The sequence below is a fragment of the Miscanthus floridulus genome, chromosome 15 (assembly GCF_019320115.1).
Source record: "Miscanthus floridulus cultivar M001 chromosome 15, ASM1932011v1, whole genome shotgun sequence".
NCBI lineage: Eukaryota > Viridiplantae > Streptophyta > Magnoliopsida > Poales > Poaceae > Miscanthus > Miscanthus floridulus.
In genome coordinates this window covers 9,735,643-9,750,059 of record NC_089594.1, presented here as the reverse complement: position 1 = coordinate 9,750,059, position 14,417 = coordinate 9,735,643, and the positions used below count along the sequence as shown (strand labels likewise).

Genomic DNA, 14,417 nt, shown 5'->3' with positions numbered 1-14,417 from the left:
GGGTCTCGCGGATCCCAGGCGCGGGGGGAGTTTGGGCGCGCGCTGGAGGGATTTCTCACGCCAAACTGTCGAGCACCTCGTCCGCATCTAGGAAGACCAAGGGTGCCTCACCGGCGGCGGCGGCGGCGGCGCCCCAGACCCTTCCTCCACCCAGCCGTCGCGAGCCGCACTGCAGGCTCCGGCCCAGCCGCCGCGAGACGCGCAGGCCAGCTCCACTGCGCCGTTGGGCTACGCACAGGCGAGCTCTGTCTCGGCCACCACGAGACGCCCGGCCTAGCTCCGCCGCGCCGCGGGCTACGCATGGGCGAGCTCCCGCCCCGGCCGCCGTGAGCGCGCAAGCGGGCTTCCTCTATGGTAAGAACACCAATTCTAAATGTATTGTTCCTATTGTGCGTTGTTGAATGAAGAAGTAGCAGACTTATCTCTAAATTGCCTGAAGAACATAAACAATGCCTTGAAACCCATTAACAAATTGGCAATTGGTTGATGGCTACCAGAAGTGTGGATGAAGTTGGTTAGTATTATCAAATTTATGCCTTCTAATAGTCGTTGGTAGTGTAAATATTTCATGAGTTCTTGTTCAGATCCAACATACTTCAGAAATTTGTGAAAACAATTAATCATTTTATAAATCTTTCATGAGTTCTTGTTCTACGTAAATTATCCACTTTGTACCTGCAAACAACCAGTATGCAAAAACACTGAACAGAGTATCTGATGATATATTGGTCATTTTAATTACCTTTTGACAGTAATTCATATTCTCAGGGTGCTGCAATTTACAATGTATCTGAAGTATTTGAGAATCCCAGATAGTGAGTTTTATATTCTCTCTTGGTGTCAACAGATAATCAGGTAGTTGGATCAGAATCGCAAAGCTGCACGCAAAAGCTGGCTGCGAAAGAAGGTGATGGCATGAGCATCAGCGACATGCAAACTGAAGTTCTTTTATTTTCAGCGGTGACTTTCCCAAATTCCTGACAGTTAATTTTTGTCAATGTGCCATAGGCTTACATACAACTTCACTAAAAAAGTAGGCTTACATACAGCAGCTTGAGAGCTGTAAGCTGAAGCTTGACAGTTAATTTTCTGCTTCTTTTTTCATCAACGCTGTGCAGGAACTCCTCCATGGGCGTGACAATTTCAACAGGACTAAAATGTTTCAGATGCAGGGCTTGGGATGGCCATGTTCAGTCTAGGTGTGTGCTCATTTCTGAAATTGCGGTGCTTCTCTGATGTCTAGCTAGGTGATCTATCATCTCAGATTGAAGCATTCTAATTCTGAGGAGATACTAATGCTGAGATCAGGTACTTCCTTTATCCCTTATATAATTGTGCTGGTTTAGATCACTTTCTTATATAATTGTGTTGTAGTACTTGCCATCTGAATATTTGATTGCTATCTGGACTACAATATTGGTTTTACCTTCCCTTCCATGGACAATTAGATTTGTTGGGTTCTGAAAGCTCCCTTACCTTCCTGTATGTAGTCAGGTGATATGCATGAAGAGGTGGAGACTCATAACAGAATGCTATGATGAGCAGGAACAGTGAGCAGCCTCCAAATACTTTAAGTGTTTTAGTCATGTGTTTGGTTATCTGTTATCTTAAACCTAGAGCCATACGTGGCCATGTTTTGGTTATCTGTTATCTGAACATGCCACACCCCTCTAAATTGCATGCTGACATGTGATATCTGATCCATTATCATGTAAATGTTATTGGTGTGAATTGAGCGTAGCTGTGATCCATTTTCTAGCAAATAGCAACACAATAGTATACAAAATGGTATTCATGATTGATCTTGTGGCTACCTGCAAAGCATTAATTAGCTTGCAGATCACTCCTATCCGTGGGTTATATGACGTCAAATTCAAGGCTCTTAGAGACGACCCCGTCTATGGGTTGAACATGCCCTGAGGCGCTGATCCACCCCTGAGGCCGAGATCCCTGGTCGCCAGTCCTGGCCGCTGCCGCCGCCACCTCCATTTGGAAACCTGTGCGTCAGAATGAGGGAGGAGGCAACGCAGGTCGGGTGGCATGTGGGATGGGCGATGTTATGAGTTTTTGTTTTTTTCAAAAAAAAGGGGGAAAACAACATGGGAGGTGGGAATCGAACCATGGCGGCGGGTGCGGGGGACTAGGCGTGGGCGTGGGAGATGTGAGGGATGAGGAGTACCGTAGACGTGATCTTGATTGTCAGATTTGAGTGAGTAAGGAGAGAAGACACATAAGCAATCTGAACGGTTGATTTCTACGTTGTTGTTTTTCTTGGTATATTTTTTGGGGTGTATGGAGGGGGGCATCATTGGGCAAGATTTTTTTGGTAGATTTAGCATAGAAAAAGATGGTGTATTAGTAGAGTAGAAGTAGATAGATAGATAGATACAGGAGATAGAGAAAAAGCGGTTGCTTGCGCATAGCAGCTGTCGTCAATCTGTGTCGGGCATGGTGTTTGTCGTGAGAAAACTCATACGGCCTTGCTGTTTATATATTGATACATGATGTACATACAAGGTAGATTATCAATCAATCAATGAGGTTTTTTTAAATGATATTATTTTTATTAAAAAAATACAAAATTAGATGGCAAAGTACCTAAATTGCATAAATAGAGCCTATCGGACATTTGATTGCCGTTACCTCGTAGGTTATTACTGCTCCGCTGTTAAGTGTGTGGCCGACAGGCATCTATTTAGTCCGATAACCTGGTGTATGATCCTGTTTGCTTGATCGTAACAGTTATGATACAGTGTTTTTTCTCTCACAACAAAATAGCATCAGTCGGTTTATAAGCCACAGCAACGATCAAGTAAACATGCATGGTGTATATAATTGAAAATGTTTTTTTTTTGCTTGGCGGCGAATGGTCCATACAACTTCACACAGTAGAGCTAATGTTAAAAGGGACTTGAAGTCTCAAACTATGGACAAAGTATACATATAAAAAATTGAGAATTACATTTCAATTCTCACATGTTTTTATATTTTTTTATAGGAATATTTTTCTGTCGATCCAAAACAAAAGAACTTATGGACCTTTTGTAGGTTTTCAAATAAGATGTAAAATCGCGAAAAAGGGCGTGTAGTCCAGTGCGGGCATGGGTTTAACTTCCCATGGGAGCGAATATTCTAGAATTTAATGACGTTGTGCTTTCAGTGGTAGGTGTAACGCCCTAGAGTCCAAACGGCTTAGATACACTCTGCACGCTAAGTGAAACTTCCTTGGTTAACAATCAAGACACGACAATATTTATCCTGGTTCGAGCGTGCTTACAGCTTTTGCATGTGGCGGGTGCGGGCTGGCAATCCAGGAACTCCCCGTTCAGTCACCGAAATAAAAACATCATTAAATTCTTAAATAAATGCAGAAAATTGTGAGCACTCAGTTTAAGTTGAGGACATACTCAGGTGGACAGAACCAGCTAGCTAATTTTTAACTCTGACTAACAATTATCTTTAGTCGATCCTTACTCTAAATTAGTATAAAATACTACTTTTGGAACCACAATGTCATATGATTTTTTTTTCTAGATTTTTTAACATCTACTTAAAAAAGTTTGAAGATTTTTTGAGATCCATAGAACATTATTCTAGATCGACAAAAGAAAAAAAATAAAATGTACTGATTTAACATGCTTAAATTTTCAACGCATCGCCCTTGATTAAGAATAATATATATACATCATGTTAGAATAGCATACCCATGGAATAAGCCTCTTGGGATTTGATTAGTGGCAATAGAATAAATAAGCGGCATGCAATTTGATTTGAATAAGCTGAAGTCAGTTCGGAAGATGTCCATATGGGCTGAAGCCCTGTCGGTGTACCATGAGCCGAGAGATACAAATCGGACTACCCTCTGCCGACGGGGTACTGAGAGGCCGACACCTGATGCTAGATTTGCTATTTGTTAAAAGTAACACCTAAATCTACAATTATTTATTTAAATAATATTATTCCAAAAAAAATTCATCAATCAATCACTATTAGGATCACCCATATACGCCAGCTAACATGTGTTGCCGTATATGGTTATGCTATATGCTACAGGATATTCAACATGCAGCACGTTCTACCATATATATAAGGGTGAGGTGATCGAGGACAGGAACTTCTCCTCATCCTGACATCGTTCAAGTCCATTCTGTGATCTCCCTCCTCGTTGCTCATCATTTCCGGCCTTGACTTTGGGATCGCATCTGACATGAGGCGCAATAGCATGATGATGACCTTGTTCTTGTGCGCTATGCTTTTCGGACCCCTAGCAATGCAAGCACAATGTAAGTACTCCGCCTTTGTATTGTTGAATTTTATAATATATATATATATATATATATATATATATATATGTATGTATTAGGGGCGATCTGATGCTGGTGTCAGTATATTATATGTGACGATTGTTGTTGCTGCTGCTGCTGCTGCTTCTATTATACATACAGTAATGATCTTCGAATACTGTAGGCCGTCATCAGCTGATGGATTCCAAGAGTTCTATCACGGCGGCTAGCATCAACTCCACATCGTCAGATGAGAGAAAGCTTGTCCTCAACTTTTGTGTCACCAAGCACTGCTATCACTTCGATCCGGTGGATGGGACCACCTGCTACTGCTGTCCGGATGCTTCTCGGAGACGGTATTGCCACTTGACATTGCAAGAGTGCAGGTCCATCTGTGTGACATGCAGGCCCAAATGCCCACCAGCACCTTCTCCTTAAATCGTGATGCAAAGTAGACTAGGCCGTGTGGACCGTTTTGTATGCAACAAGCGAGAACAACTATGCTAATAAGTAGTAGCACGACAGAATAAAAAAAGATCAATTTTGATGCAGTAATATTTATTTGTAGAGATTGTGTCCTTCTTTCTTCACTCAACTTCTGTTTCGTAATTACATACATCTATAAAAGAGCCGAGGAATTGAAATAGCCTCTCGTCCTAATCTCTCCTACACTCTTAAATTCTTATCCTTAGATATACTTATATACTACAAAATATGACCTAACACATCTAAATTTTTCCAATGTGAACTGACAAATGGACCCAGTCTATCTGCCATTACCTTAGGTCACCCACCCGAGATTTTCCATCGATTCTTTTACCCGCCTAGTGTACCCGCTGGCCGTTGCTGCCAGTTTTCTTCTTTCTCCGGCTCTTCCACACCCAGCTAGGGTTTGGTTTGGAGACAATGACATTGGTAGGCAGCGGCGCGGGGCGAGCCTAGCCCTTGCCTGGCTGCCCATGGCCTGGTGTTGCAGCCGCATATCCTCCCCCACCTCTCCCCACCCCATGGCAGGAACTCGGCGTGGTGCCCTATGGCTGGCTGCCGAGGTTGGTCGGCAAGCCCTGTTCGCTTGGCTGATAAGCTATGGCTAAAAGCGGCTGATTTGTTGTGAGAGAAAAATAATGCTTGTTGACTGAAAAAGTACGGCTTATAAGCTAAACGAATAGGGCGCTAGGCTGCTGCCCTCTCAGGTAATTGATGACTCAATCCGCTTCATTTTTTTTGTTCCTGGTGAAGTCGATTATATATCTTGATTTCTTAGTTTCATCAGTTGAATTTTTGTTGGTCTGTGGTATTGCCGATGATCAAGTTATATTCCCTGCAGTGCATGGTGAATTATCCTTTTGTGTGCAACGGTTAAATAAATTTAGGATTCTTAACATCTCCATAAGGTAGGGTCCACATGGAAATAAAAAATCCCCACACACCCAACGACCAAGTCGCATCTTCTTCATCGCTCCGACGCCCGCAGCTTCTCGGCGCGCGACTTCGCTCTCTAGTGCACCGCTCATTCTCTCCGGCCCCCAATCTTTCACGCTCATCTATTACCATCTCTCCCCCTCCACGGAGTACATGAACAGCAACTTGAATCGAGTGCCCTCTTCCCCAATCAACCCTTCATCGCCTCAGATCTAAGCCCCAAGCGCTCGGTCCTCTCGACGAGCGACGAACACCAATGTACCTGGTGGCGGTGGCTAGGGGGGGGGGGGGGGGGGGGGGAGATTGGAGGAGGATGAGCCCAACCTCAGCCCTGTTAGAAACGATAGGCAATATAAACAACGAAGAACAGTAGATCAAACACAGGGGACACAAGATTTTAACGTGGAAAAACCCTTCAAGGAAGAAGGGAAAAAACCACGGCACCAGCCAGCAAATCTTCACTATATCGGGTGATGTTACAAACGTCGGGGATTTACAACTTTTCTTATCCCAAGACGCCGGTTTACAAGAGGTATATATAGAGATGGAAAACCCTAATAGGCAACGATCCATACCACAGGGGGGCTCCCCCCCCCCCCCCCCCCCCCCCCCCCCCCCCCCCGCCCGGCATCCCACCGAGGCGCGGTAGGGAAACATGATATGGGCCTCGCTTTGCTTCACTTCGGCCCAAGTCTCCTGGCGACGGGCTTCGCTTCGCTCCGACAGAAGTTAGCCTTTATCTTGTACATACCTGAATTTGGATCACAACTCAACAGCCCCGACTTTGTTGACTTGTCAGTGGACACCGGTAGGTACCTCGCCATGATTGCCTTTCTTTCTTGCTCACGTGCCGAGGCTGCGCTGCAAGCCGCCATGGCGCTGCTCCAGGAGAGGCGACATGCGGTTTCCTCCTTGTTCCAGCAAGCGTAGCACCTTCACCGTCGGGGAGCACAGGCATCCAGCGATCCGCGGGAAGGAACTGATGCGCTCATCGTTAATGAGTGAGAGAAAGAAAAATAGTTTACTGCTTATGGCCAGTCCACAGCGCTATGGACGACTTTTGCTATGGACTACTTGCACAATGTTTCATCCAGGCATTAGTGAATATTTTTATCCCTATGGACTACTCTTGGAGCACATTGTAGTTGCTCTTGTATGTTCGTTTGATACGGGGCAAGCAAGAAGACATGTGTTATTTCTTTGCAAATTATGCCAAGGGGACACCTGATGCTGAAACACGCACGGCTGTTTCAGTAGATGGAGATGAAAACAGAGAGGCAGCAAACCCAAGGACATTGAGTGCTGCTCTGCTAGCCTGCTGGCTGCTACACACACGTACGAGGATTCTATAACAGACTCCATGCGCTAGCTGATGATCCGATCCAAGGAGCACTACCTTCTCTTCGTATCACCGATCAGTTGACCCTGCATGTACATAACACGAAAGATATTAAATAATTCACAGGGTTAGCAAAAAAAAATACTCATCAATATAATGTGCATGCATGCATGGACATTAACTGGACAGTGAACTCGGCCTACTTGGAGCAGTCGACGTTGGGGCTGATGGGCACGCCGACGGTACGTGGTGCCGCACTTGCTGGGGATGATGGCGGCGTTGGCCATGCATGCTGACGCCGCCGCCGAGCCTGCCTGCCCGTCATGCTCTTGAGGCAGGCGCAGGCCGCCTGCCGGTCCGCCGTCGACGACGCCCGGCTGGCTGTTGAGCGAGCACACCCCGTTGCAGCACGCCGCGCTAGCTGCCCATCGCGTACCCGAGGCACGGCGCCACCGAAGACGTCACCTCGCCGCAGCTCACTGCCGCCGACGCCGTCTCCGTGCGGCCGCCAGCAGCGCCAGGACCGCGACCGCAGCGACCAGGGCGAGGCGAGGAGCAGGCATTGCAGCAGGACAGAGATCATATCACTGGGTGATGAGCTGCTGGTTTAATTACCTGGTCCGACTTAGACGGACATAACACTCGGCAGACTAACTCTCCATATCCTGTTCGATGCATGGGGCGCGGCGCTAGCTACGACATACCAGCAGTTAGCCTAGTTAATCTGTTACGTACAATGCAAAGAACAATAATCCCAATCCGATGGACCTGGACGTACGGTCGGTGCGCATATGCATGCACGGACGAGGGAGGCATGCAGCAAGCTTGCATGTGCACGTACTTATGTAGCATGCATGAAAGGCTACACCATCACGCTAGCTGTAGGAGGTCCAGCAAATATGCATGCGCCTTTGCGACGTCTATCGTGTGCGTGGCAGTGGCGTGCAGCGGCGCCGCGTACGCGGTCCTGCTCTCGATCCAGTTCTCGACGTGGCGAGTCTCCGCGTGTGTCGCGCGGTAGCACGGCGAGGTAGGATATGGCAGAGATCGAAGAGGTGGCTCGGCGCAGGGAGCAACGGGCATGCGCGTCGTCGCCCCGCATGATCGGCGCGCATTGCACAAGGGGGTCGAGGATCGTCCCAATTCCACGTTTCAATTCCCGCTGTCATCTCGCTTCGTAATTCTGGTGCTACACCGTACGCAGCATACCATCACTGATAAACATGAGGGCCCCGATTTACATCACTCCTGGGCCCCAAATTCCTAGAGACGGCCCTGAGCAGAGTGTGGATTTTAGTTCAGGTATGCCGTCAAAAAAAATTCATATTTAAATTCGGTAAAACCATTTGACAATTCGGTAACAAATTGAATTTTTTTAATATAATTCGGTATATCCACACTAAATAACAAGATAAGTGTTAAATTCGATGATTAAGTTAAAAACATCCACAAATTATAATATAAATAATTGAAATGCCATACTGTTAGTTTAAAATGTAGACATAAAAGAGAGTAAGAGACTTACAATTAGGGGAATGATTTAAAGAAGCACTAGCCGACACCTTCTTTATGCATGCTTCTGAAAAAGACATGCAATGTCCCTGGCTCCCCACTCTCTTTATAATACTAAAAATACAATGCCAAATAATTAAACAGATTGTTGTCTTACGGATCGAATTTTCACATGCAACTAGAAAACACTGACATGATATCAATCTGGATTGTCTATGATGTTGGGGCAAATCTCCAATCTCAGAGCACCTGCACGAGGGATGTTTTGATGATATTAGCAAATAGCAATGAAATTAATTAACAAAAATTTTCTATAAGACGACAAAGAGCGAAAGAGACCGAGGAGAAAAGATTAAATCTTACCAAGCGAATCCAAGACAGCAGTGACTACCCAGTCGACATGGTTTCAGAGTGTTGCGCAGTGGCACGTGCCTACCTCCTTCTCCTATGCGATCGTGCGCCTGCAGCCATGCGGTCAGTTCATCCTCGGCGGAATAGGATTAGGGATTTAGGGCATCACGGCGGCAGGCGGTCACACGGCGACGTGTTGTGGGCGTCTGTACGACATGATCGAAGTGAAGGTGGCCGTGGCTGCCTGGCCTAGTGGGCCGCTCGGCATGTGACCACGGTCATCCACCGGCGCGCGAGCTCTGTTGCATGCGAGCCAGCGGCCGCTGGGTGCTGGGCGAGGCTGAGCGTTCTCCTGGTAAGTTTTTTCTTTTTCTTTTTTTTTTCAAAAAATACACGTATATACTGTAACAGTTTCTGGGTATGCTGGGGGGGGGGGGGGGGGGGGGGGGGGGGGGGGCTCGAGCCCCCTACTGCCGCGGAGCCTGTGAAGTTGAAGAAAGTTGCGAAGAAGTTGATCAACAAGCTAGTAATAAGGAAAACCTCCGCCAGAACTACTTACTGATGATTGCCCATCCAAGTGGGGACTGACAAGCGCAACTGCAATGTTGGTACTCCACGGCTACCATTCCGATGACGACGAGAATGAACTACCGAAGCAACGGCTGTCCAGAGGAGGAAATCCCCTCCATCCCGCCTTCGCCATATCCACCCTCTGTGGCCCAAGAGCGAAATGTAAATTGTGACCCTCCAACGGTTCATGTACATGGGTCACATGCCCGGCCTTAAGGGGGAAAATAAGTTTCCCATTAGGAGAGTAGTAGACGTCACGCTGCATTATTACTAACGGGAGTCGATGTATGCGATACGTGCTTTGAGTCGATGTCTGCGATACGTGCTTTTTGGGATCACTACGGGAAACACGTGATTTGCCGAGTGCAAAAATCTTTACCGAGTGCTAAATTTCAGGCACTCGGTAAAGAACTGCTTTGCCGAGCGCCGCACTCGGCAAAATATGATACTCGGCAAAGAGCCAAGTGCCTGGCACTCGACAAAGACCTGCACTCGGCAAAGGCTGTCTTTGCCAAGTGCCTGGCACTCGGCAAAGGCAGACACTCGACAAAGATTGGTAGGGCTTAACGGCATCCATCGGCGTCCTCTTTGCCGAGTGCCCCCCGTTTGGCACTCGGCAAAATAATTTTTTTTGTTTTTTGCCACCAAATTTTTTTTGAAGCTTTAGTACACTACCACAAACAACATGTTTAAATTTGAGACATTTTCATTGCCTTTTGGCATATTTCTATAGTTTATTTTGTTTTGTTGAATTTTTCCAGAAAATGTTTGAACTGCAGGTGCATCGAATAATGGATTACATTCGTTCAAAAAATGTTATCCTTGTTTCTTAGTGTAAATTTAGGCTAAATCCAGGAACTGTCTTAAAATTTCGATCAACGTGCTCACGGGGCAACGCCGCCAACCTGCGTGGGAGTGGTTTTTTAATTGTATAAAATGCAAACGAATTCCAAAAATCATGAAACTTGTCGAGTTGTCGCCGTATCGTATGCGTATGCCGTGGAAAAAATTTAAAAAAATTTCGAGCACGTTGTCACGTACAATGCTCACAAACCAGGACATCTCCACATGATCACGCTGCATTATTACTAACGGGAGTCGATGTCTGCGATACGTGCTTTTCGGGATGGATATGGGTAATTCTTTTTCTTTATTTATCCAATAGAGATGGCGAGGTGAGGGCACGGGGAGTGGGTTATCTATGGGTAATCAAATTTCAGAAAGCTTGACTAACATGCAAAAAAACGATGATTTTAAAGAGTAAAATTCACCGCCGGTCCTTAAACTTGACCGGCAGTAAAATTCAAAATCTATAAACTTAGAAAACATATTTGGGACACTAAAAAACTTCAAATAAAAAACTTTTCAACTACAAATTTGTAGATCGTATTGAGAACTATAACTTTCATATAGGCATTATCAACATCCAAGATTGTTGGATAATTTCAAATTTTAAATTTCGAAATCTGTGAACTTACAACAGTATTTTAGGACCCTAAACAGTTTTATTTCAAAAACATTACAACTACAAAGTTGTAGATCCTTTCGAGGGCTACAATTTTAATATAAAGATTGTCTTCATCTAAGTTCATATAAAAAAATTATGAATTATTTTTTTTAAAAGCCAACATGTCACATCGGCATATTGAGTGGGTTAGACCCCATTTGGACTCGGATGCGACTCAAAACCAAGTTTAGGGTCTAAAATGACACCACTAGCTTAGTTAGAGACCGACGGTGAACACTTTAAAAGTTCATGGACTGAGATGACACTGTTGACCAAGTTTAGGTATCTATAGATATTACTTTGAAAGTTTAGAGATCGAGACGATACCGATGGCTAAGTTAAGGACTGGCGGTGAATTTTCCTTCTTTTTAAAAATAAGGAACGAAGGACAAGAGCTTGGCCGCCCACTCCGATCGATAGTATGATGGCTGTCTTGCATAGTCAAACTCAGGCAACTGCCGCCGACTCTGAAAACTCAGGCATGCACAAGCCAAATCCTTGGAGGAACGTAAATCCTGGCACGCAGTCGTCCGTCCCATCCGCACGCTGTCTTACTAGGCCTGCGTAGCGGACATGCCCAATAAACATGCTCACCTCTATATTTCTTCTACCTTTGAAAAAAATTTCCCCACTTGCCTCGCATCGGTGTCGCGGCCTCACCAGGCATCCGCCCACCCCACTCTGCCCTGTCATGCTCCTTCCCCCACCACGGTCTGCCCCCTGCCACGTCGTGCCCTTTCCCCCACCGTGCCGCACCCCTGTCACCGGCCGCGCCGTGCCCCAACCCCCGCGAGTGGACGGCCCTGGACGACTGCGGTTGAGCAGTAGCGGCGCTGGAGTAGCAGCAGCAGAGCAACGCCAGGGCCGTGGGCAGGCGTTGGAGAATGGCAAGAGGAGCGATGGGCCACGGCGACGGGTGCGAGCGCGTTGAGCGACGTCCCCCTAACCCGAGGTTGCTGGCTACCGTACTTCCCCATCAGGTAGGCCGTGGCTGTCGGCGAGCCGTGTTTCAAGTGTTTCAGGCGTTTCAGGCTTATGTTTCAAGTGTTTTATCTGGATGTTGTAAAAGTATATATATGAGATCTTGCATTGCAATGCCAATATACGCATGTTGCAAGCATATGTTTTCAAGTGTTTGAAGAGTTTCAGACGTATGTTTCAGACCTTGTTTGGATGTTATCGAATTCACCTCAATCCACATGTATTGGGGTGGAATTTAGTTCAAGTTCCACTTCAACACATATGGATTGATTCAAATCTGACTACATCCAAACAAAGCCTCAAGTGTTTAATCTGGATGTTGCAAAAGTAGATCTGAGTGTTGCATATACATGCATGTTGCAAGGGTATGTTTTCAAGTGTTTCCGGTGTTTCATACGTATATTGTAAGTGTTTCATCTGGATGTTGTATTTGTTTTGCAATGGTTACACACGTGTTTTTCAAGTGTTTTAGACGTATCTTGCAAATGTTCTAGCTGTTTCAGATGTATGTTGCAAGTGTTTCATCTGGGTGCTGCAAAAGTAGATCTAGGGTTACACATATTGCAACGGAACCCACCTAGTGCAGCCGCCTGCTACAGCTGCTGGGGCACCGTGCATGCACATGGGAAGCAGAGGACGATAGAGGCAGGGGCGTGGCGCGTGAGGTCCTAGGCGCGTGAAACGGGAGTTGCTGGGGCATCGTGCATGCACCGGGCGGGGGACGCGGAGGGGAATGGGCATGCAGCCCCCCGTGCATGCGGGCGCTGGAAGTAGAGGGCGTGCGGGTGTCCGAACAGGAGGCGCGGAGGTTCCCGAGTGTGCGCGACGCGCGTGAAATAGAGCAGTAGCGCCGACGTCTGGACGCAAGCGTCTCTCTGGACGTTCGGGCGCTAGCCACGCCCACAGAGGAACCTCGTCTACACATCAACAAAATAATTTCAAGCCACATGTGAACATAAAAAAAATGAGTAACCTGTAATCAAATTCAGACCCAAACTCGAAAATCTCTGAAAAAAGAAACAGACACCACACACACAGGGGGGTTGTAAAAAAAAGCAGTAATCGTCAAAAGCATTTGGACGGGCATCTACCAACTGATCACTTTGATCAGCACTCAGCAGCAGCATCCTTTAATTTTGTCAGATAGTGGAGAAGGTCGACGAGGGAAGGAGCTGGACGGATGGATCACGATCACGACGACGGGGTGCAGTTGACGGTGCCGCAGCCGCAGGTGTGGGGCGTGAAGGCGCAGGTGCCGAAGGGCTTGCCGGGGAGGTCGCAGTCGATGGCGTAGCAGCAGCTGGTGTCCACGCAGCTGCTCGTGTTGGACGACGAGCAGCACCGGCACCCTTGGCACAGCTCGAACGGCTCGTACGACACCGCCGTCGTCGCCGCTGGCAGCTCGGACGACGATGGCCGGTACACCACGCTTTTCACCGGAACGTACTCCTCTGATGCTGATGCTGATGGTCTTCTGCTGGACTGCTTGCTGCCGCTGCCTCCTGCTTGTTTACGTTTACTCAGGAGTCAGGGCAGGGGATTAGAACTGAATCAAGAACACATTATACATGCATGATGATCCAAGCGAATCCATGCAGCCATGAATGAGCTAGCGATCTGCTTGTTTAAATTTTTAATAAATCTACTGTAGGGGTGCGAACCCCTCCAGTTTCCATCAAAATGGACATACGGCGGCCACCAGATGGACAGTCGATTGGTTGTATGCATAACTCATGCAGAGACCGAAATAAAATTCCTTAAAAAAAACAGATGGACAGTCCGATTGGTACGAACCTTGAGCTTGGAGGGAGAGGGATAGGAGGAGGAGCAGGATGAGGGAGTTGATGGGAGCACCACGATTAGCCATGGCAAATGGGTTTGCTTTGCTTTGGCGAGGGAAGCTAGGAAGAAATTGAGGCCGGGGCTAAACGCACTGCCAGTACTAAAATGGTTTGGCCGAGCAACACGTTGCTTGAAGTGAAGGCTCACTGCACTCCCATGATGTGTCTTTAGACTCTGAAGATACCGAAGCTATGTGTGAAAGTTGAGTGCTCTAGGAAGGTAGGAAGGAAGCGTCTGGAACTGCAAAATTCTTCTCCAGAGGTTCCTTATATTGGAAAAGGTTCGAGAGCTGAAGAAATCTGTGCAGCCGCTGAGCAATCCACACCGACCGAACAAATGTTGTGCGTGCCAGTTCATGAAAACGACTGACATTTCTCTGTCAAATAAAGGGAATATGGATTAATATTGAACTACTTTTTTCACACTTACGCATTAGTACATGTCACTAGCAGTGACACGACACCCCTACCAAACCAAACGCGCCCAAAAGACAAAAAAAAACATCCAAGGAGCACAGGAATAGTGAGCGAGATAACCCAAAGATGCGTCTGCAAGACCATCGTCGTCAGACCATTGTATTTGAACGAACACGTATTGTGTCACTAGCTTA

The 14,417-nt window shown here is 46.7% G+C and overlaps 1 protein-coding gene, 1 long non-coding RNA gene and 1 pseudogene across 2 annotated transcripts; 1 reads left to right on the top strand and 2 right to left on the bottom strand.

The window, feature by feature from the left end:
- The first annotated feature begins 916 nt into the window (after positions 1-916).
- LOC136507964 (uncharacterized) lies at positions 917-1,679 on the top strand. Its single transcript, XR_010771809.1, has 3 exons — positions 917-960; positions 1,119-1,308; positions 1,491-1,679. It is a non-coding gene; the product is annotated as an uncharacterized lncRNA (long non-coding RNA).
- Positions 1,680-7,243: 5,564 nt separating this feature from the next.
- Positions 7,244-7,607, bottom strand: LOC136506538 (non-specific lipid-transfer protein 3-like; annotated as a pseudogene).
- Positions 7,608-12,909: 5,302 nt separating this feature from the next.
- LOC136509344 (uncharacterized) lies at positions 12,910-14,060 on the bottom strand. Its single transcript, XM_066504166.1, has 2 exons — positions 13,760-14,060; positions 12,910-13,467 (listed from the first exon to the last, which is right to left on the bottom strand). The coding sequence occupies exons 1-2, from the start codon at positions 13,830-13,832 to the stop codon at positions 13,157-13,159; spliced, it is 384 nt and encodes a 127-aa protein (XP_066360263.1). The 5' UTR covers positions 13,833-14,060; the 3' UTR covers positions 12,910-13,156.
- Positions 14,061-14,417: the final 357 nt, after the last annotated feature.

What these genes read in the sequence shown, in the direction of transcription:
- LOC136509344 (XM_066504166.1), bottom strand. Translation starts at nt 13,832, where the DNA reads ATGGCTAATCGTGGTGCTCCCATCAACTCCCTCATCCTGCTCCTCCTC. An exon ending in CCTCTCCCTCCAAGCTCAAG is followed by an intron (nt 13,468 to 13,759) that starts GTTCGTACCAAT and finishes GTAAACAAGCAG; the next exon opens with GAGGCAGCGGCAGCAAGCAG.